We start from the raw sequence: 20,785 nt of genomic DNA, 5'->3' as shown, positions 1-20,785 counted from the left end.
ATTTTTTATTAAATACTTTAGTTGGACAGGATATTAGGGACCTATTAACTCCCCTCAATACAGCAATCCCTTTTATAGCATCTCTGCTAGTTGGCATCTTGACTTTTCTTGACAGTTTATGGTGTTTATGGTCGTTACCTTGAGAAAGTCTTTTCCATTATATGACAACTCTACCTAATAAGAAGGTCATTTAAATCTGCCTCCCTCTCACTTATATCTAAAAGCTTTCATCCTATTCAGTGAAGCTACACTCAGCATTTATTTTCAACATTTTATTACATACAGTAATTATTTGTGATAGTATAAATTATGGAATACAAATATATGTGGGACTACCTGAAAGAAAATGATGAGTATGTAGGTAGTTTTGGGGGGAGGCAGAGGAGGTAGAAGACTGTGATTTTTCTCAGGGAGTGACAGAGAAGAAAAAAATATTTGGCTAGATTAAATATAGTTCTGGGGAATCTTTTTCTGATCTAAGTTAGTCTAATGGAGATAGAGGAGGAGGTGCTACATCTGAAGCAAGGTATATTAATGAAAAAAGAAAGTTAGTGCTAATGCATTTTACAAGTAAATATTTTAGAGGAAAATATAATTAATAAGGCAAAATGTTAAGTGGACTCAGATACAGAACATTTCTAGAAATTAAATCTAAAATTAGGCCACTAGAGGAGTTCCTGCTGTGGTGCAACAGGACTTGACAGCGTGCTAGGAGCACTGGGACACAGGTACAATCCCTGGCCCAGCACAGTGGGATAGGGATCTGGCAGCTGGGGCTTAGGTCACAACTGCGGCTCACATCTGATCCCTGGCCAGGGAACGCCAGGGAACGCAGGGTGGCCTAAATAAATAAATTTAAATAAAATAATAAAATAAAATCAGACCCCAAGACCTCTAAAAGGAGCTTTCTTTTTGCTTCGTATTTTGGTTTCTTACCAGGTTGTTGGTGGAAAATAGTGAGGCACCCTATAAAGAAGGTAAGTACATGAACTTGTTGAGTGGTGTCCTGTGGGCAGAGCATTGAAATACTAGGAGGTAAAAAGGAAGACTGGCTGTCAGTGAGAGAGGAGAACATGGGTTGCACATCATGTTTTCTGATTTTGCTGGTAAATGGCACCTCCCTTCTAATTGTTGTTTGATGATGACTACTGAGAATCTCACTATCTCTTCTTTTTAGCTAGAATGGGTACTAGGAAAAAAGTTCATGCATATGTCCGTGTTAAACCCACCGATGACTTTGCTCATGAAATGATCCAATATGGAGATGACAACAAAGTAAGTACAGTGTGTTTTACCTTCACCTCCCTGGGCATCTCTCTGTCTCCCCTCAATGCAGAGTGACCCTGTTTCCAAACAACATTTTAATGACCCAAACAGAATTGGTAAAAGTTCAGATGGAATCTAGAGTCCTTCAAGTCCCCCACAATGTTTTTTTTTTTAATGATTTTTATTTTTTCCTGTTATAGTTGGTTTATAGTGTTCTGTCAATTTTTTACTGTACAGCAAAGAGACCCAGTCACACATACACATATACATTCTTTTTCTCACATTATCCTCCATCATGCTCCGTCATAAGTGACTAGATATAGTTCCAGTGCTATACAGCGGGATCTCATTGCTTATCCATTCCAAAGGCAATAGTTTGCATCTTTTAACCCCAAATTCCCAGTCCACCCCACTCTCCCTCTCCCCCTTGGCAACTACAAGTCTGTTCTCCAAGTCCGTGAGTTTCTTTTCTGTGGAAAAGTTTATTTGTGTTATATATTAGATTCCAGATATGTGATATCATATGGTATTTGTCTTTCTCTTTCTGACTGACTTCACTTAGTATGAGAGTCTCTAGTCCATCCATGTTGCTGCAAATGGCACTATTTTGTTCTTTTTTGTGGCTGAGTAGTATTCCATTGTGTATCTATACTTTTTTTTTTTTTTTGGTCCCCCAGTCTACATTTAGCATTTATAGCCAGTTTCATACATTTTGGCCCATGATTATAAGAAATTTAATTTAGGACTTGAGAATGTGATGTCTTTTTTTCCATGGTCTACACCAAATCTTCTTAATCCATTCATCTATCAATGGACATTTAGGTTGTTTCCATGTCTTGGCTATTGTGAATAGTGCTGCAGTGAACATACGGATGCCTGTGTCTTTTTCAAATAAAGTTTTCTCTGGATATATGCCCAAGAGAGGGATTGTTGGGTCATATGATAAATCTATGTATAGTTTTCTGAGGTGCCGCCATACTCTTTTCTCACAGTGGTTGCACTGATTTACATTCCCACCAACAGTGTAGGAGGGTTCCCTTTTCTCTACACCCTCTCCAGCATTTGCTACTTGTGGACTTATTAATGATGGCCATTCTGACTGGTGTGAGGTGGTATCTCGTGGTAGTTTTGATTTGCATTTCTCTAATAATCAGGGATGTTGAGCATTTTTTCATGTGCTTGTTGGCCATCTGTATATCTTCCTTGGAAAAATGTCTCTTCAGGTCTTTTGCCCATTTTTCAACTGGGTTGTTGGCTTTTTTGCTGTTGAGTTGTATAAGTTGTTTGTATGTTTTAGAGATTAAACCCTTGTCAATTGCATTGTTTGAAACTATTTTCTCCCATTCCGTAGGTTGTCTTTTTTGTTCTTTTTCAATGATTTCCTTTGCTGTGCAAAAGCTTGTCAGTTTGATCAGGTCCCATTGGTTTATATTTGCTTTTATTTTTGCCTTGGAAGACTGACCTAAGAAAACATTTGTAAGGTTAATGTCCAAAAATGTTTGCCTATGTTCTCTTCTAGGAGTTTGATGGTGTCTTGTTTCACATTTAAGTCTTTAAGCCATTTTAAGTTTATTTTTGTGCATAGTGTGAGGGTGTGTTGCAGTTTCATTGATTTACGTGTGGCTGTCCAGTTTTCCCAGCACGACATACTGAAAAAACTATCTTTTTCCCATTTATATTCTTGCCTCCTTTGTCGAAGATTAATTGACCGTAGGTGTCTGGGTTTATTTCTGGGTTCTCTATTCTGTTCTATTGGTCTGTATGTCTGTTTTGGTACCAGTACCACACTATCCACAATGCTTTTTTAATTTACTTATTTGTTTTGGCCTCACCCAAGGCATGCAGAAGTTTCAGGGCCAGGAATCAAACCCATGCCACAGCATCCTTACCCTGCTGAGCCTCAAGGGAACTCCCCCAACAATGCTTTTAATGAGGAAACTCATGAAACTCCCACTTTGAATTACCTTTTTTTTTTTGTCTTTTTGCTATTTCTTGGGCCGCTCCCACAGCATATGGAGTTTCCCAGGTTAGGGGTGTAATCGGAGCTGTAGCCGCCAGCCTACGCCAGAGCCACAGCAACATGGGATCCAAGCCGTGTCTGCAACCTACACCACAGCTCATGGCAACGCCGGATCGTTAACCCACTGAGCAAGGGCAGGGACCAAACCCGCAACCTCACGGTTCCTAGTTGGATTCGTTAACTACTATGCCACGACGGGAACTCCTGAATTACCTTTTTGGTTAATAAGTTTACCCTTTATCTTTGTATCTGACATAGGAAATCTACATTGTCCACACTCATAAAACTTGCTGGTGATCAGATCTCCCCTGATACAATCTCTCAGGGAGTACAATAGGACTGTCATAAGTTGATTATTGTTAAATTTACCAAAGCAGATGGAGAAACTCTTTAACAAGAGAATTGCAAAGATCTGTCCATCCCCATGTCCCAACTACTGTCTTGAGAACGTTTCTGAACCCTGTGACAAGCTTAGGACACCTTGAGAGTACGGGATGTTTTCATTCAGCACACATTTGTGGATCAAGCAGCATGGAGGCATTCTTTAAGGAAGGAATTCAAAGACCAACTTCTCAAACTTAGAAAGTCCATCTGTCAGCATGCAGCCCTGTGATGTGCACCCAGCTGGACATGTCTCCAGTGACCACTGAAGCACAGAGCATTTAATGTATGATGGATTAAGCCTCTCTCTGTTTTGTTTTGTTTTATTCTTTTTTATGGCTACACCTGTGACATATGGAAGTTTCTGGGCTAGCGGTAGAATCAGAGCTTCAGCTGCCAGCCTATGCCACAGTCACAGCAACCATAGCACTATATGCCAGATCCGAGCCACATCTGCAAACTATACCACGGCTTGAGGCTTAACCCACTGAGTGAGGCCTGGGATCAAACCTGCATCCTTACCCAAACTGTGTTGGGTTCTTACCCTGCTGAGCCAAAAATTTTAGAGGAATTCCCTGGTGGCTCAGCGAGTTAAGGATATGGCATTGTCTTTGCTCCAGCTCTCTTTACAGCTGTAGTGCGCTTTCAATCCCTGGCCCAGTAATTTCCTCATGCCACAGACATGGCCAAAAAAGAATTGTTAGAAATCTTTTTTTCCTTCTTTTTTAGGGCCGCACTTGCAGCATATGGAAGTTCCTGGACTAGGGGTCAAATTGGAGCTTCAGCTGCTGGCCTAGGCCACAGCCACAGCAACGCCAGTTCCAAGTCACATCTGCTACTTATGCCACAGCTCAGGCAACACGGGATCCTTTAACCCACTGAGTGAGGCCAGAGATTGAACCTTTGTCCTAATGGATTCTAGTAGGGTTCTTAATCCACTGAGCCACAACGGGAACTCCTTGTTTTTAGAAATCTTTGCATTTAAAACTCTACTGATTACAAGTAGATAGGCACCCTCAATTTACTCTAATACCACTAAGTAACTGCGTCTGAGAAGTCCAGAGCTTTTCCTTTAGCTATCATTTTATCATTGTTCACATTGGCCCATAGTGGTGAGTCAGGGGGAGTAGGTACTCACCACAGTGCTAAGGGAGGCCTCACTACCAATAACCGGGGAGATGGGGCTCAAGCCCAGGCCTCTGTTGCCAAGCCCACCATTCTCTCTGGCCTAATTCAAGATCTCCCTGTGTTTATTGAATTTATCTACAGTTGTTGAATGAAAACATGATAAATGTTCTGGACCCTATATCATTGATGGGGGAACCAAGACAGACAGCAACCTGAAAAATAGGGTGAGATGTGCTGAATCTAGCAACTGCTTCCATCTTGAAAGTCTATGGCCTCCCTGCAGCAACTTCTTTCCCCTCTGCCAAAGGTCATCTAGAATATGTGGGAGTCCTTGTTCTTCCTAAAGTTTACCTCTTCTGTTTCCTCCAGGTTGGCCTTAGCTATCAGTGACTTTTTTTTTTAATGGCCACATCTGAGGCTTATGGAAGTTCTGGGCCAGGAATTGAATCTAAATCACATCTGCAACCTATGCCAAAGCTGCAGCAATGCTGGATCCTTTAATCCATGGTGCTGGGCCAGGGATCAAACCTGTGCCTTTGCAGCAACCCAAGCCACTACAGTTGGATTCTCAACCCATTGTACCACTGCGGGGATGCCTATCAGCAACTTTTTTATTTCTTTTTTTTTCCTTTTTATGGCTGCACACAAGTCATATGAAAGTTCCCGGGCCATGGACTAAATTGGAGCTGCAGCTGCAGCCTGTGCCACAGCCAAAGCAGCACCATATTCAAGTGGCATCTGTGACCTATGCCACAGCTTGCAGCAATGCCAGATCTTTAACCCCCTGAGCGAGGCTAGGAATTGAACCTGCATCCTCACAGAGGATCTTTAACCCACTGAGCCAGAACAAGAACTCCTATCAATGACTTTTTTGTTTTTGTCTTTTGGCTACCCACGGCATAAGGAGTTCTCAGGCCAGGGATCAGATCTGAGCTGCAGTTACAAGCTATGCCACAGCTGCAGCAATGCTGGATCCTTAATCCACTGTACCAGGCTGGGGATCAAACCTGATCCTAGCACTCCAAAGATGCCACCAATCCCATGTGCCACATTGGGAATTCCAATCAGTGACTTTTTTACACCAGTTTCTTAATAAATATCTCTTTTTCTCTCTCTTTCTAGACCATTGATATTCACTTAAAAAAAGATACTCGGAGAGGAGTTGTCAATAACCAGCAGACAGACTGGTCATTCAAGCTGGATGGAGTTCTCCATGATGCTTCCCAGGACTTGGTTTATGAAACAGTCGCAAAGGATGTGGTTTCTCAGGCCTTTGATGGCTATAATGGTAATTGAGTTAATTAACTGTTGTTTTACATAAGAAGCTGCAGAACTCCACCCCCCCACCCCTCAGGAAGAGGTATGATGAATAAAATAAAATACAACTTCACTTACTAACTTTTGTTTGCTTATTTATCTGTCTCCATGTTCTTATGGTGGAAAACTTTTTTGCTTGGTGACATTGTGGTTGTGGCTTGGTCCATGGTCCTGGGATCTTACCTTAATAGGAAGATTAAATGACCTCGTCTTTCTGTAGGTCATGGAGATTCAACTATTACCCTGTTTTATATCCCTCAAATATTAGTTTCAAACATAATGCTTTTATAATGAATTTGATAGAGTTGAAACATTTTTCTCTTGGATACCTGCTAAGAGCTACTTCCATTCACTCTATCAGCACAATCAATCTACATATTCTAGTATAGGATTTTTTACATATATCACTAAAAACTTGAGTACAGTTTGATTTTCTTTTTGGGGCTACACATGTGGCATATCGAGGTTCCAGGGTAAGGGTCCAATTGGAGCTACAGCTGCTGGCCTGGGCCACAGCCACAGCAATGCTGGATCCTTAACTCACTGAGGGGGCCAGGGATCAAATCTGTGTCCTCATGGATACTAGTCCAGTTCATTACTGCTGAGCCGCAACGGGAACTCCTTGATTTTCTTAAAAGCTTAACCAAAAAAAAAAAGCCGCCTTAAAAAATTAAAATTTCTTGGGAAATTTTTACAAACTTGTTCAGTCTGTGATTATTTTATTTTATTTTATTTTTTGTCTTCTTTTTTGCTATTTCTTTGGGCCACTCCCACGGCATATGGAGGTTCCCAGGCTAGGGGTCAAATCGGAGCTGTAGCCACCAGCCTACGCCAGAGCCACAGCAACGCGGGATCCGAGCCGTGTCTGCAACCTACACCACAGCTCACGGCAACGCCGGATCGTTAACCCACTGAGCAAGGGCAGGGACCAAACCCGCAACCTCATGGTTCCTAGTTGGATTTGTTAATCACTGTGTCACGACGGGAACTCCCATGTGATTATTTTAAAATAACTGGTAAGGACCCCTTGTGTAAAACTTACCAATTAAAATCTTAGATTTTAAAGTCCTTAGAAAAAATATATCACAGTCTGTAGACTTTACCCATCTGGTGGCTCTTGACTAGAATGTTCCTTGTTTGCAGGTTTTAGGTCTTCTGTTTAAAGTCCATTGAGTGTAGATGCCCAAACATTGTAATGTATCCTGTGTGTGGTATACTGATGTGGTCCTCATCAGTCCGGAGGGGCTGTGGCCCTGAGGAAGTAGAGACAGAGTAGCTAAAGCCCAAGAAGTCTAGAGTCATAGGCTCTGGCTGCTGTGGAGCCACAAATGGGCAGTATATGCAGGATTAATAAACACCACTCCTGACTCCAGCTCAGATGCTGAATTAGAGCCCCTTGTATAAAACCTCCCAATCCCAGAAACTAGAGCATCCGTGTACCAAAGGAGAATGCTATTTTCCACAGCCCAGCATTACCTGGGCAGGCCTGCTGTGTAAATGCCCAGAAGTAGCCTTTGGGATGGGGTCCAGCTCAGGCTGCCCAAGCCTGAGGAAGAACAGATGGGAACCAGAGCCCAGGGTGACTGTTTTAGGCAGAGACTGGTGGTGATGGTAGACCTAAAGCATGTGAGGGGTGCAAGTGAAAGTCTTCCCAGAGAGGGTGGGGGGACCAGATCAGGACCTGTCATTGTTTTCCACTTCTGGAAGTATCCTGGAACCAACTAGCAGCTCTTTTGTCCTGTGGGAACTTGCAGTCTGCAAAGAATTCTCACTATTAACAGGAAGTACCCTTCCGCTCCCATCTCTTCCTGGGGATTTTGAAAGCTCTTCCTTCCTCCTACCTGGACAGCCCCACAGGGAGGCCTTAGCCCTGGGAGCCTGGCTGTTCCTGTCCTTCCTAAAAAAGTATTGGAGTTCAGTGGTCCTATCATCTCCTTCGTTTTTCTGGGAAAATTCTCAGTTTCCCTGGGATTTTCTGCTCTCCTTGGAAGTCCTAAAATCTGATCCTCTCTTGGGAGAGGAAGCAGTAGAGCACTACATGGACCACAGATTCAGAGCAGCTATCTGTGTTTTCACCATTTATGTCGTTTCCCTGTCCATCTGCCCTCCATGGCAGGAATTCCTGATGTCCTTGACTGCTCCAATGGCCACCTTCATACCAAGGTTCTGGCTGGCACTTGGCATACTGGGTTGTGGGAAAGCTGTCCTTCGAGCTATTTTCCTGGATGTCACCAAGATGTGTTTTGAAATGTTTGCAGGCACCATCATGTGTTATGGGCAGACGGGAGCTGGCAAGACATACACCATGACGGGGGCAACTGAGAATTACAAGCACCGGGGGATCCTCCCTCGTGCTCTACAGCAGGTAGAGAGTGGGCCCATGGGTGGGATGCCACACAGATCCCCTCTCTCTACCACAGATGCATAGTTCTGTCCCTCCCAGCCAGCTATTGGAGTTGCAGCCTGCAGGGGAGACAGGATACATTGTGGGGTGTGTGTGTGTGTGTGTGTGTAAACCAGGAGTTCAGGTTTCAGACTGACCTACACCCACCCTGAGCCTGTTTCCTCACTTGTGAAAGAAGAGGTCAGACATGCTGACTGGCTTCTTGCTGCTCTGATGGTCTATGGCCCTGTCATTGAAGATTCGGAGGTCCTAGTCATGTTCCTTCCTGATTTTAATGGGGGAAAATTTCCTTACTGTCCTGCTCTGGCTTCTTCCACCACCACAGCCCAGAAAGAGCAAAGGGAAGAAGCAGGGTGCAAAATGAGCTTTCAGGACTGAGTCAACCCTGGGGGTTTTGGAAGTGTGACTGAAGGCCCGATGGAAGGGATGTGCTTCCTTGGGAATGTGCTAGCCTGGTTCTGTGAGGATCCTCTTTTTGGAGGTGGGAATCAAAGGACCTTTCCCTAAAAGCATCTTGAGGTTTTATACCCCTGTCCTATAAGAAGTGTATATGTCCCTCAAGTGTATAACCATCCATGCTGCAATTTTTTTAATCAACATCCCTAATATCCCATGGTCATAGCTTTAGTATCTCAGCATCTTACACTTTAATAGTCTAGCCCAGTGCTTCCAAATAGAAATAAAATGTAAGTCGTATAAGCAACTTTGAGTTTTCCAATAGCCACATTTTAAAAAGTAAAATAGGAGTTCCCATCGTGGCTGGCTCAGTGGTTAGCAAATCTAAGAACCATGAGGTTGCGGGTTCGATCCCTGGCCTCACTCAGTGGATTAAGGATCTGGTGTTGCCGTGAGCTGTGGTGTAGGTCGCAGACATGGCTCAGATCCTGCGTTGCTGTGGCTGTGGCATAGGCCAGCAGCTACAGCTCCGATTTGACCCCTAGCCTGGGAACCTCCAGATGCCACGGTGCGGCCCTAAAAAGCAAAAACAAATAATAAATAAATAAATAAAAAGTAAAATAGGGCATTCTCTTGTGGCACAGTGAGTTAAGAGTCTGGTGTTATCGCTACTGTGGCATGGGTTCAATCCCTGGCTCAGGAACTTGCACATGCCCCAGGCATGGCCAAAAAAAGAGAGTAGAGAGTGAAAAAGAATAAAACAGGTGAATTAGTTTTAATAATATATTTTATTTAACTCCATACAGCTCAAATATCATTTCCACATGTAATAGATATGAAAATTATTGAGATGTTTTACATTCTTTTTCCTTATACTAAGTCTTTGAAATCGGCTGTGTATTTTATAGCACATTTCAATTTAGACATTAAATATTCATCAGAAATAGTTGCTTTGCATCTAGATTTCATGAAATTTATGGTTGAAAGAAGACTGATAAACACAGGTTGTTCCAAACATACTTAAAAGTTTACCAATCACTGAACTTAGTATCAGTTAAAAAAATTGGGGGGGAGTTCCTGTCGTGGCTCAGTGGTTAAGGAACCCAACTAGGAACCATAAGGTTGCAGGTTTGACCTCTGGCCTTGCTTAGTGGGTTAAGGATCCAGCGTTGCTGTGAGCTGTGGTGCAGATTGCAGACTCGGCTCAGATCCCTCATTGCTGTGGCTCTGGCAAAGGCTGGCAGCAACAGCTCCAATTAGACCCATAGCCTGGGAACCTCCGTATGCCTCAGGTGCAGCACTAAAGAGACAAAAAGACAAAAAAAGAAAGAAAGAAATTAAATAAAATTTAAAATTAATTTCCTCATTTGTATGAGCCACATTTCAAGTGCTCAGTGGCCACCTGTGTCAGGTATCTTGATATTACACAACACAGATCTAGACTGAGCAAGGGGGTATGTCCGGGATCCTCCAGTCCAACTACCCATTTAACAGACAAGAAAGTTAACATCCAAAGAAGGCAAAAGATCAGCCCAAAGTCACCTGCTGATAAGCACTTAGGAAAGGTACTGGAAGACAGGCCAAGTTCTGGCTTAGCTCCTTCCCTTACCAGCTAAGCAGCTGTAGATGGGTATTTCCCCTTCCCTGCTTTAATCACAGTGGAGTTATGAGGATGAAGCTAAACAATGGATGATGTGAAAGAAGCTTATATTTGGTGAAAATCTCAAAACAAAACATCTTTACCCTAGAATCCTTTCTGTTCATCATACCTCTACTTCTAGAGATTGTACACGTTGGAGTTTCCTTCGTGGCTCAGTGGTACCGAAACCAACTAGTATCCATGAAGACGAGGATTCAATCCCTGGCCTTGCTCAGTGAGTTAAGAATCCAGCATTGCTGTGGCTGTGGCGTAGGCTGGCAGCTGCAGATCCAATTGGACCCCTAGTCTGGGAACTTCCATATGCCACAGGTTCAGCCCCAAAAAGACAAAAAAAAATGCAAGAGAGATTGTACAAGATTAGCCAATCTGTAGGTCAAGTCTCAAAAAACTACAACATGGTAACAAATACCACTCAATGGATTACTACCACTACTACTAATTGTTGTTGATGATGACTGTCACACTAACTAAACTGTGAAATCTTTTAGGGCAAGGATTCCCTTCTAAGGTGAGCGCTCCCCCAAAGCTGGCTGGTTGTTGGAGTTCTGCTCTCGGTGACTGCTGTCCAATCTCCCACCTAGATTTTTAAAATGATCGAAGAACGACCCACGCATGCCATCACTGTGCGTGTTTCCTACCTGGAAATCTATAATGAGAGCCTGTTTGATCTCCTGTCCACTCTGCCCTATGTTGGACCCTCAGTCACACCAATGACCATTGTGGAAAATACTCAAGGGGTCTTCATTAAGGGCCTGTCTGTCCATCTCACAAGTCAGGAGGAGGATGCATTCAGCCTCCTTTTTGAGGTGAGATGATCAAGTCGAAGGGTTCCTTCCTTCTTTTCTTTTCTCCCTTTCTTCTTTATACCAAGAATTAATTCCCCGGGATATGCTATTCTTTTATTTATTTTATTTTTTGGGGGGGGGATATATTATTCTTTTAAAAGTCATGCAGGTTGGAGTTCCCATTGTGGCACAGCAGAAATGAATCCGACTAGCAACCATGAGGATGCAGGTTCGATCCCTGGCCTTGCTCATTGGGTTAGAGATCTGGCGTTGCCATGAGCTGTGGTGTAGGTTGCAGATGTGGCTGAGATCTTGCATTGCTGTGGCAGTGGCATAGGCCGGCAGCGATAGCTCCAGTTGGACCCCAGGAGTGGGAACCTCCATATGCCACCGGTACGGCCCTTAAAAAAAAGGGGGGCCAAAAAAAAAAGTCACATAGATTGAAACTCTTACACATTGCTGATGAAATGTAAAATGGTGCAGCCATTTTGACAGTTTCCCCAAAAATTAAACATTAATTTTATCATAGGACCTAGCAGTTCTACTCCTAGGTATCTGCCAAGAGAATTGAAAGCATATGTGCATGGAAAGACATGTACACAAATATTCATAGGATTATTAATAATAGCCAAAGACTGGAAATAATCAAAATATTCATTAACTGAAGAATGAATAAACAAAACATGGATGGTACATCCATACAATGGAAAACTATTTAGCAATAAAAAGAAATAGAGCACTGTTTTATGCTATAACCCAGGTGAATCTCAAAAAAATGCTAAGTAATAGAGTTCCCACTGTGCCACAATGGGATCAATAGCATCTCTGGAGTGCTACAACGCAGGTTCAATCCCTGGCACAGTGGTTTAAGGATCTGGCATTGCCATAGGTGCACCGTAGGTTACAACTCTGGCTGGGATATGACCCCTGGCCTGAGAACTCCATGTGCCACAGGGCAGCCAAAAAAGAAAAAAATGCTAAGTAAAAGGGGAGTTCCTGCTGTGGCACAGCGGGTTAAGGAACCAACTGCAGCCACTCAGGTTGCTGCAGAGGTGTTGTTTGATACCCAGACCAGCACAATTAGTTAAAAGGATCCAGCATTGCCACAACTGTGGTGTAGGTCTTAGTTGCAGCTTGAATTCACCCCTGGCCTGGGAACTTCAATATGCCACAGGTGTGGCCACTAAAAAAAAAAAAAAAAAAAAAGCTAAGTAAAAGAAATAAAAATGTTCACCTGTTAGAGTTCCATGGTGGCTCAGTGGATTAGGGATCCAGCATTGTCACTGCTGTGGCTCAGGTCACTGCTGTGTCACAGGTTCTAACCCTGGCCTGGGAACTTCTGCATGCCGCAGGCATAGCCAAAAAACAAAAAAAACAAAAACAAAAAAAGCAAATTACTGATTTTTCCTAATTTTTAAAAGTAGTACGTGTTTACTACCAAAAAATATGGTAGTTTCTGTTGTGGCTTTGCTGGTTAAGATCCTGACATACTGTCCATGAGGATGTGGATTTGATCCCTGGCCTTGCTCAGAAAGTTTTGGATCCATCATGGCTGTAAGCTTCTCTGAAGGTTGCAGATACAGCTTGGATCTGGCATTGCTGTAGCTGTGGTGTAGTTTGACAACTGCAGCTCCAATTCCACCCCTAGCCTGGGAACTTCCATATCCCGCAGGTATGTCCATAGAAAGAAAAAAAAAAATGAAGGCACAAATCTGTATATTTAAAAAAATCACCAGTGAACTCTAACCCAGAAGTGACCGTTATTAACATCTTGGTAGCAACATCTGTTTATTCTTTCTTCTGTGAGTGCCTTTGCATCCCTTAGAATGTACCATAATATGATTGTATCCTTCACTTTCTTAATGAGGTGTATTACATTGATTAATTTGCATAGTCAAACCATCCTTGCATCCCAGGGTAAATTCCACTTGGTTATAGTGTATAGTCCTTTTGTTGTGCTGTTGAAGCCAGTTTGCTATGATTCTGGATTCTGCATTTTTCTGGTATTGCTGTCGGCATTCTCCTGGCTGCATAACATTCTGTTGTACAGATAGATCATTGCCTAATTGTTGAATATGTAGACTGGTTACGATTCAGTATTCATGAATGTTTTCAAGGGTATTGATTCTTTTCTTTGTTTTTAAATTTGATGGCCACACCCATGGCATATGGAAGTTCCTGGGTCAGGAATTGAATCTAAGCCGCAGCTGTGACCTGTGCCACAGCTTTAATAATGCTATATCCTTTAACCCACTGCACCTGGCCAGGGATTGAACCCACACCTCCCCAGTGAACCTGGCTGTTGCAATTGGATTCTTAACCCACTCTGCCAGAAGGGCTCTTAATTCTTATTGCCACATTGCTCTTTAGAAAGCTTTACAAATTCACACATCTCTAGCAGTGGGTGAAAGTATAGGTCTAGACTCTAATTTGTGTCTTACTCTACTAGTTTATAAATGACATTTATAAATGAAGGTCTGGCTGATTGCGGCGATATAAAAATCATTTGTGGGAGTTCCTGGTGGCACAGCGGGATTGGCAGCATCTCTGCACACTAGGACTCAGGTTCAATCCCCAGCCCAGCACAGTTGGTTAAACGATCCAGTGTTTCCATAGTCATGGTATAGGTTGCAATGGCAGCTTGGATCTGATCCCTGGCCCCTGAACTCCATATGCCTTAAGGCAGCCAAAAAAAGGAAAAAAAAAAAGATCTCTTGTGTATGATTCAAAAATGACCCAATTGCCTTGTTATTTTCATTTTTCAAAACATCTGCGTTTTCCCTCCTCTTCAGGGAGAGACCAACAGGATTATAGCCTCCCACACAATGAACAAGAACTCATCCAGGTCACACTGCATTTTCACCATCTACATGGAGGTGAGGGCAAGCTCTTTGGGAGGGGCAGTCAATTCCATGGGGCTTTCCCAGTAAGTAGCTTTTCCCTGTGACAGTCTAACCTTTGCTTGGGTGTTTCATAGGCCCACTCTCGGACCTTATCAGATGAAAAGTACATCACTTCCAAAATTAACTTGGTGGATCTAGCAGGCTCGGAGAGACTGGGGAAGTCCGGGGTAAGTAGGGGAGCAGGAGGTTCTTCCTCAGCAAGCCCTGGGCCTGTTTGCAGCTTCGTGCCTGTACATGTGGGCTGTCCCTCATTGGGCAACTGTGAGCACAGTCCCAAGCTAGGCACAGTAAAACTGGAGAGATAGAACTAGCAGAGGTGAAACAGCTCTAGCAGAGAGACAGTTCTTACATGACAGGAATTTTGTAAATATTAAATGAGATCATGGCTCCTAAATTCTTAGCAAGGTGCCTGGCACTTAGTCGCTGCTCAGTAAATGCTCCATGCTCGTCTTAGCATATCTTGGTGTATGGGTGTGAGTGTTCACATGATGAATATTTGCATGAGTTTTTGCACCTCACATAAATATCTGTATGTGTGAATATTAGCATAGGTACTCATAAAAGCATGCAGATGAACATTCCTGTGTACATTCGTATGAATGTTTGTGTATTACCAAGATTTTTTACTCAAGTATCTGCACCAATATTCCCATATGTACTCATATTAGTGTGACTCTTAAGTGAGTATTCTAATGAATATTCACACAAGTATCCATGAGCATTCACTTGAATATCTGCATGAGTGTTCCTATAAGTCCAAGATGGAATACAATCCCATGACAGGGAGAGAAGACCCTGGTTCTGGGAAGGAGGCTCTTGCGTGGCCACAGACCTGCAGTGTTCTTTGTGGGGCAGCCTCTCTACTTGGTCTAAAGGGGTACTGACCTTTGTTTTGCAGTCTGAGGGCCGAGTCCTGAAGGAAGCCACATACATCAACAAGTCGCTGTCATTCCTGGAGCAGGCCATCATTGCCCTCGGGGACCAGAAGCGAGACCACATCCCTTTCCGGCAGTGCAAGCTCACCCACGCCCTGAAGGACTCGTTAGGTGAGGATGTTGTTGATGCACAGGGAAGGGGGACAGGTCTGGCATATTTGCTACTGCTGATAATGTGATTGCTCCCTCCTGGGGGCGTGGACTTACCTACAGCTTTAAAAAAAATTGTTATTATTATTATTATTAGCTGTACCCCGTGGCATATGGAAGTTCCTAGGCTGGGGACTGAACCTGAGCCACAGTTATGGCAACATGGGATCCTTAACCCACTGCACAACATGGGGACTTCCTTTTTTTTTTTTTAAAGCAAGATTCAATATATGCTTTCTACCAGAGATGTACTTTATTTTTTGGCCACTCCAGTGGCTTGTGGAATTTCCTGGGCCAGGAATCTAATCTGTGCCACAGCAGTAACCAGAGCCATAGCAGTGTGACAACACTGAATCCTTAACCCACTGAGCCACCTGGGACCTCCCCACCTGCAGCCTTTTCAAAGTGATCTCAGACACACCTGAAAAGACAGTCAGGCATAGTGCCCTCTCCTGTCACCCATAACATGCTGTTCTGTTCACTCCTCAGAACCAATGCTTAAGCTTTTGCCTCTATTGGGAATACCTTCTTGTATCCCCTCATCCCTGAACCACTGGCAGAATCCTTCATCACCTTGCAGACCCAGGTGGAGGGCCTCTCCCATGACATCTTCCCTTCCCTACAGCCTCCTAGATTAAATAGCAGGGGCTGTGTCTTCTCATCCTTGTGTTCTCAGGCTTTCTCCTTGGGCCTGATGGCAGAGTGGGTTGGTGTGTGATTATTAATTGAGGGCTCCCATGAGCAAAGCCCTGGCCCACAGGCCTCTCTCCTGCCCCAGGCCTCGTCTCCTCTGCTATTCCCCTGGCTCTTCTTTTAGATACATTTGGCAGCCTCTCCCTCTTCCACTTGCCCCCCAGTCTTGTGCATGCTTGCTTGTGTCCTCTCAGACCCTGTCTCAGTCAGCTAAGGCCACTATAACAAAAGACCACAGACTGGGTGGCTTAAACAACAGACAACTATTTCTCACAGTTGTAGAGGCTGGAAATTTCAGATCAAGGTCTGGCAGGAAATGGTTCCCGGTAAAACCTCTCTTCCTGGACTAGAGATTGCCAGTTTCTGTGTCTTCATGTGGCAGAGAGAAAAAGAAAAGAGAGAGACTTTGAAAGAGAAACAGAGCTCATACCTCTCTTCTTATAAGGGCACTAATCCCATCATAGTCCCACCCTCATGACCTCATCTAAACTTAATTACTTCCTGTAGGTCCCACTCCAAATGCCATCACATTGAAGGTTAGGACTTTAACATATGAATTTTGAGGGGACAAAAACATTCAGGCCACAACAGACTCCCCTCACCAGCCCCAAAGGATTCTCTTGGCAGAAAATGTACATGGTTCATGGCCCTCCTCTGTCCTGCTTTCTGCAGGGGGAAATTGCAATATGGTCCTGGTGACAAACATCTATGGAGAAGCTGCCCAGTTAGAAGAGACGGTACGTAAAGAAAGCTAGTGCAGCCAGGTTGGCCCTGTCCTCTGCAGGCCAGGGCTGGGTAAGCTGGCACAGTAGCCACAGACATGGTCAAGAGTGGAGGGGTCCAAGGCATTAGTCTGAGCCAAAATTGCCAAGGGAGGCCCAGCCAGGATCTAGGTACTAAGTACCAAGGGGCAGAAGCTGGGTAGAGGAAGGGGCAAGGCAGGGGGGCAAGCTCAGCATGGAGGCCTATGTGAGAAAAGGCTGAGAGCCAGCTTTGTGGGGCAAGGACTATGTTTTCTGGGGTGCTGCTCCTGGGACTTGGAATAGAGGAGGACAGCTGATTCCTTGTTCTTCAAAATCACACTTTTAAAAATCTTGGAAACAACCCAGGGGTCCAGGTTGTGGTTATAAGGCAGGTATGAGCAGACCTGCCATGTGCAATGTCGTGGGGTGAACAGCTCTCTAGAGATGAGTCATATGTAGCCTTGGGCCTTGAAGTCCCAACCTTGGCCCTAAGTAATTGGAGAGGCCCATGGAAGTGTCCTTCAAAGGAGGGGGGATTTTTCTTGAAACTAGCATGAGGAAGGTGGGCACTGAGCTGGCGTGGTGGTAGGGAAATCAGAAATATTCCTGGCAGAGGAAACTGTGGGCCTCATGGTGTGGTACATGCCAGGAACATCTGGCCACTGCAGCAGGGAGCTCAGGAAGGAAAGGAAGAAGAGGGTGCTGGGGGTTGAAGGGCCCTGGTGGCCAAGCTGAGGCCCTGGCTGTTCTCCTGTAAGTGGCTGTGGTTGTCACTGGGTTTGAGTAGGGGAGGGCTGCAGCCAGAGGATACAGGCGACCTGGAGAGGGAAGTTTATGAGAACCAGAGGCAGGAATATGGGCTGAGGCAGTGACAGTGAGACAGTTGAGTCCACATAGCTAGGCACTCAGGCTGGGGCTCTTTACCTCTCCTCTCCACCCATCATAAATAAAATAGGTTTAGACATCTCTCCCTAGACTTTATTCAAATGGGGATGTTTATGGCAAGCTTCAGTCATCTGGAGAACCCACTAAGTGAAACAGGTCTCCTCCAGGAACACTGCAAGGCCAGGTGCCCCTGCAGGGCCTCCCAGCTTTGTGCATGCTTCCAAGGGGAGTTATTCTGCCATACACCTAGAGCCCTGGGACTTGGGAGGCCAGGGAGGGGAGCTTCAGCTGATGTGCAGGCAGCATCCCCAGAAAAAGTCTTCAGGAACCTACTGGTCTCAAAGTATAACAAAGCATGAGTAAACTGCAAGAATTCACTGAACCCGTGTGAATATTGGGCCTCCTGGCTGCTTGGTTAAGAGATATGTCCTCTAAGAATGTGGATAACCCTCTCTTCCCTCATCCACCCCTGAGGTGGTCACCACACAGGAAGCAGCTCTCCTGGTACCTGCTGTCCCAGAGGCTTGTACCCACACTGCTTGGGATCTCTGCCCAGGACTGGGCCCACAGAGCCCTGAGGAGCTGCCAGAGGGGTCTCAAGGGTTTGGGAAAAAGGCACTTTGGGGGGATGGAAGCCCATGATTCTATTTTCTGAATGTTTTAAAACTTTAAAACTGTTCCTGTCGTGGTACATGTTGCTTTAAGCAGTGACCCTGCTTGTGTGTACAAGGGAGTCGTGGCCACACTTGCTGCTGTGCTTGCAGCAGGAGAGTCTGATTTCACTGCACACAGAAGCAGCTCCAACTATAATGACAAGAGCCTCTTCCAGAGGGCTTACTGTGGGCCAGTTCTGTTCAGAGGACATTATACATTTCAGTATTAAGTCTCCCAGTGATCCCATGAAGCAGGTCTCCCTGACTTTACAGAGAAGTTATAAGACCTATCTGAGGTTGTGCAGTTGGTCAGTCAGTGGCAGAGCCCTTAACTCCTAGGCTAGGTTGCCCAAAGGAAGAGCCCTTTCTGACCTTCCTTGGGCTACTTCTGGGTGACCTATCCCCCTCCAAGTCAGCTTCCCCGTTTCAGGGCCCAAGACAGCCAAATATGGTATGAGGCTGGGATGTTAAGGCCTGCTTTGTGCCACCACTGGCTGTTCCTCAATGCCAGGGAGCAGCCTTCCACTCTTCACAGAGCATCGGTGCAGTGGGACACAGTATCAGGGCTGTTTCCCAAGTGCTTGCTTCTGTGGCTGCCCCATGGGCCCCCAGCCATAATTACCCCTGGCGGGCTGTGTCCCCAGAGGGAATCAGGCAGGACCCCCAGATGTCACTCCATGCGTCCATGGAGTATTCCTCTCTTCAGGGATACTTGTTTCCTAGTGGACTCCTTTTACCTATTTTGTAAATATCTCTACCCACAAGTAGTTGGCCAAGAACATAGAGGTCTGCTTGATCTGTTTTTCAGCTTTCTTCACTGCGGTTTGCCAGCAGGATGAAGCTGGTCACCACTGAGCCTGCCATCAACGAAAAGTATGATGCTGAGGTACTAAAGGGCTTGTGGTAGGCATCTCACTAGGGGAAGATGTATAGGTTTGCTGCCTGGCTTCCCTTCATGCCTTGACCAAAGACACCATGCAGTCCTGAGTTGGTCTCTTGCCACTGCAGACTAGTGTTTAGAGTCCCTGGAGACCCCCTTGGGGGCTGCAACAAAGGTGAAAGAGCTAGGTCAGCCTCCACCCCATCTTATATGTGGAGCTTTAAGGCCTCTGAGCACTCTGGGCTTCTGCACGAGCATCCTTAGAGCTGTTTTCCAAGCTAAATCAGTGTGGACCGTCTCTCAGATCCATCTGGTTAGGTCAAGAGCCTCCCAGCTTTGAGTCATCCTTCTCAGCAAGCAGAGCTGACCAATTAGGGGGAATGTTCAGTATCACCATTAGCCAGGGAAATACAAAGTAAAAACTTAGAGGAATTCTACTCTCAGACTAGCAAAAACTATACATTTTCTGACAATGCAAAATGATGGTGAGTATGTACAGAAATGCTTATTTATTTCTGGTCAGAGTGTAATTGACAACCATTGTGGAGAGCATTTTGGCAACATTTAGTAAAGTAAAAACACATTTACCAGTAATTTGGCTTTCCTTTAAGATGCTTACAGGATCGGAGTTCTCGTTGTGGCCCAGGGGAGACGAATCCGACTAGGAACCATGAGGTTGCAGGTTCGATCCCTGGCCTTGCTCAGTGGGTTAAGGATCTGGCATTGGTGTGAGCTGTGGTATAGGTTGCAGACGCTGCTCAGATCTCACGTTGCTGTGGCTGTGGTGTAGGCTGGCAGCTGTAGCTCCAATTGGACCCCTAGCCTGGGAACCTCCATGTGCCACGGGTGCAGCCTGAAAAAGAAAAAAAAAAAAGATGCTTACAGGATCATAGTTATTGGAGACAGGAGCACATGTGTACCCTAAGCCCATGACAGACTACATTTTCCAGACTCTTAAATCCTGAAAAAAAAAAGAAAAAAAAGAAAAAAAAACTGTCCCTGGGGCTCTATGGATCTAAGCCATTGTTTGGAGGTTGAACAGGTAGTAGAGCTCAGGGAAGTGGCTCTCAAATTTGAGCAGGCATCAGAATCACCCCTCTGGTTCGTTGACCCATAGGTCACTGAACCCATTCCCAGAGTTTCTGATTCCATAGGTCTGGGGTGGGGGCTGAGGATTCAGATTTCTCATAAATTCACCGCTGCTGCTGCTGTTGCTACCATTCTGGGACCACCCTTGGAGAACCATGGGCACAGTAGTTAAGAGCCCTGGCCCCTGAATTAGGCTGTACTGGTTCAGCAGCCATCTCTTTCCTTCATCAGCTGTATAGCCTCAGGGAGATTCTTATTCTTTCTAAATCTCAGTTTTTTCATTTGTAAATTGGGGGAGTAACAAAATCCACGGTTAGATGCTGTAAAGAATAAGATAATGGATAGAGACCTTGTAGCACAGTGATCAGGAAATGTTAGATAGCACTGTACTCATTTCTTCAGATCAGCAGTGTCACTCCTAGGTATATAATATAGTCTAGTGGCATTCTCACACATGCACATGAAGAGATTTACAGAAGACAGTGCTGCACTGCTTA

The 20,785-nt window shown here is 44.7% G+C and overlaps 1 protein-coding gene across 8 annotated transcripts in view; it reads left to right on the top strand.

Annotated features, from left to right (window-relative positions):
• Nucleotides 1-20,785, top strand: part of KIF9 (kinesin family member 9) — a 44,225-nt gene that overhangs the window by 4,038 nt on the left and 19,402 nt on the right. For 4 of the 8 annotated variants that reach the window (XM_047772682.1, XM_047772665.1, XM_047772722.1 and 1 more), the window contains 9 exons: nucleotides 1,178-1,275; nucleotides 5,918-6,083; nucleotides 8,371-8,477; nucleotides 11,154-11,378; nucleotides 14,150-14,233; nucleotides 14,335-14,427; nucleotides 15,159-15,306; nucleotides 16,711-16,775; nucleotides 19,128-19,205. In XM_047772682.1, coding sequence (XP_047628638.1) covers nucleotides 1,178-1,275; nucleotides 5,918-6,083; nucleotides 8,371-8,477; nucleotides 11,154-11,378; nucleotides 14,150-14,233; nucleotides 14,335-14,427; nucleotides 15,159-15,306; nucleotides 16,711-16,775; nucleotides 19,128-19,205 — 1,064 coding nt within the window. Of the gene's footprint in view, nucleotides 1-939; nucleotides 978-1,177; nucleotides 1,276-5,917; nucleotides 6,176-8,370; nucleotides 8,478-11,153; nucleotides 11,379-14,149; nucleotides 14,234-14,334; nucleotides 14,428-15,158; nucleotides 15,307-16,710; nucleotides 16,776-19,127; nucleotides 19,206-20,785 lie in introns of those variants that run through there. The other 4 variants (XM_047772693.1, XM_047772712.1, XM_047772703.1 and 1 more) reach the window with 3 other exon arrangements.

The sequence above is a fragment of the Phacochoerus africanus genome, chromosome 1, assembly GCF_016906955.1.
Source record: "Phacochoerus africanus isolate WHEZ1 chromosome 1, ROS_Pafr_v1, whole genome shotgun sequence".
In the NCBI taxonomy this organism is placed as follows: domain Eukaryota; kingdom Metazoa; phylum Chordata; class Mammalia; order Artiodactyla; family Suidae; genus Phacochoerus; species Phacochoerus africanus.
The sequence above is the reverse complement of the archived record's forward strand: the minus strand, read 5'-3'. Positions and strand labels throughout refer to the sequence as shown.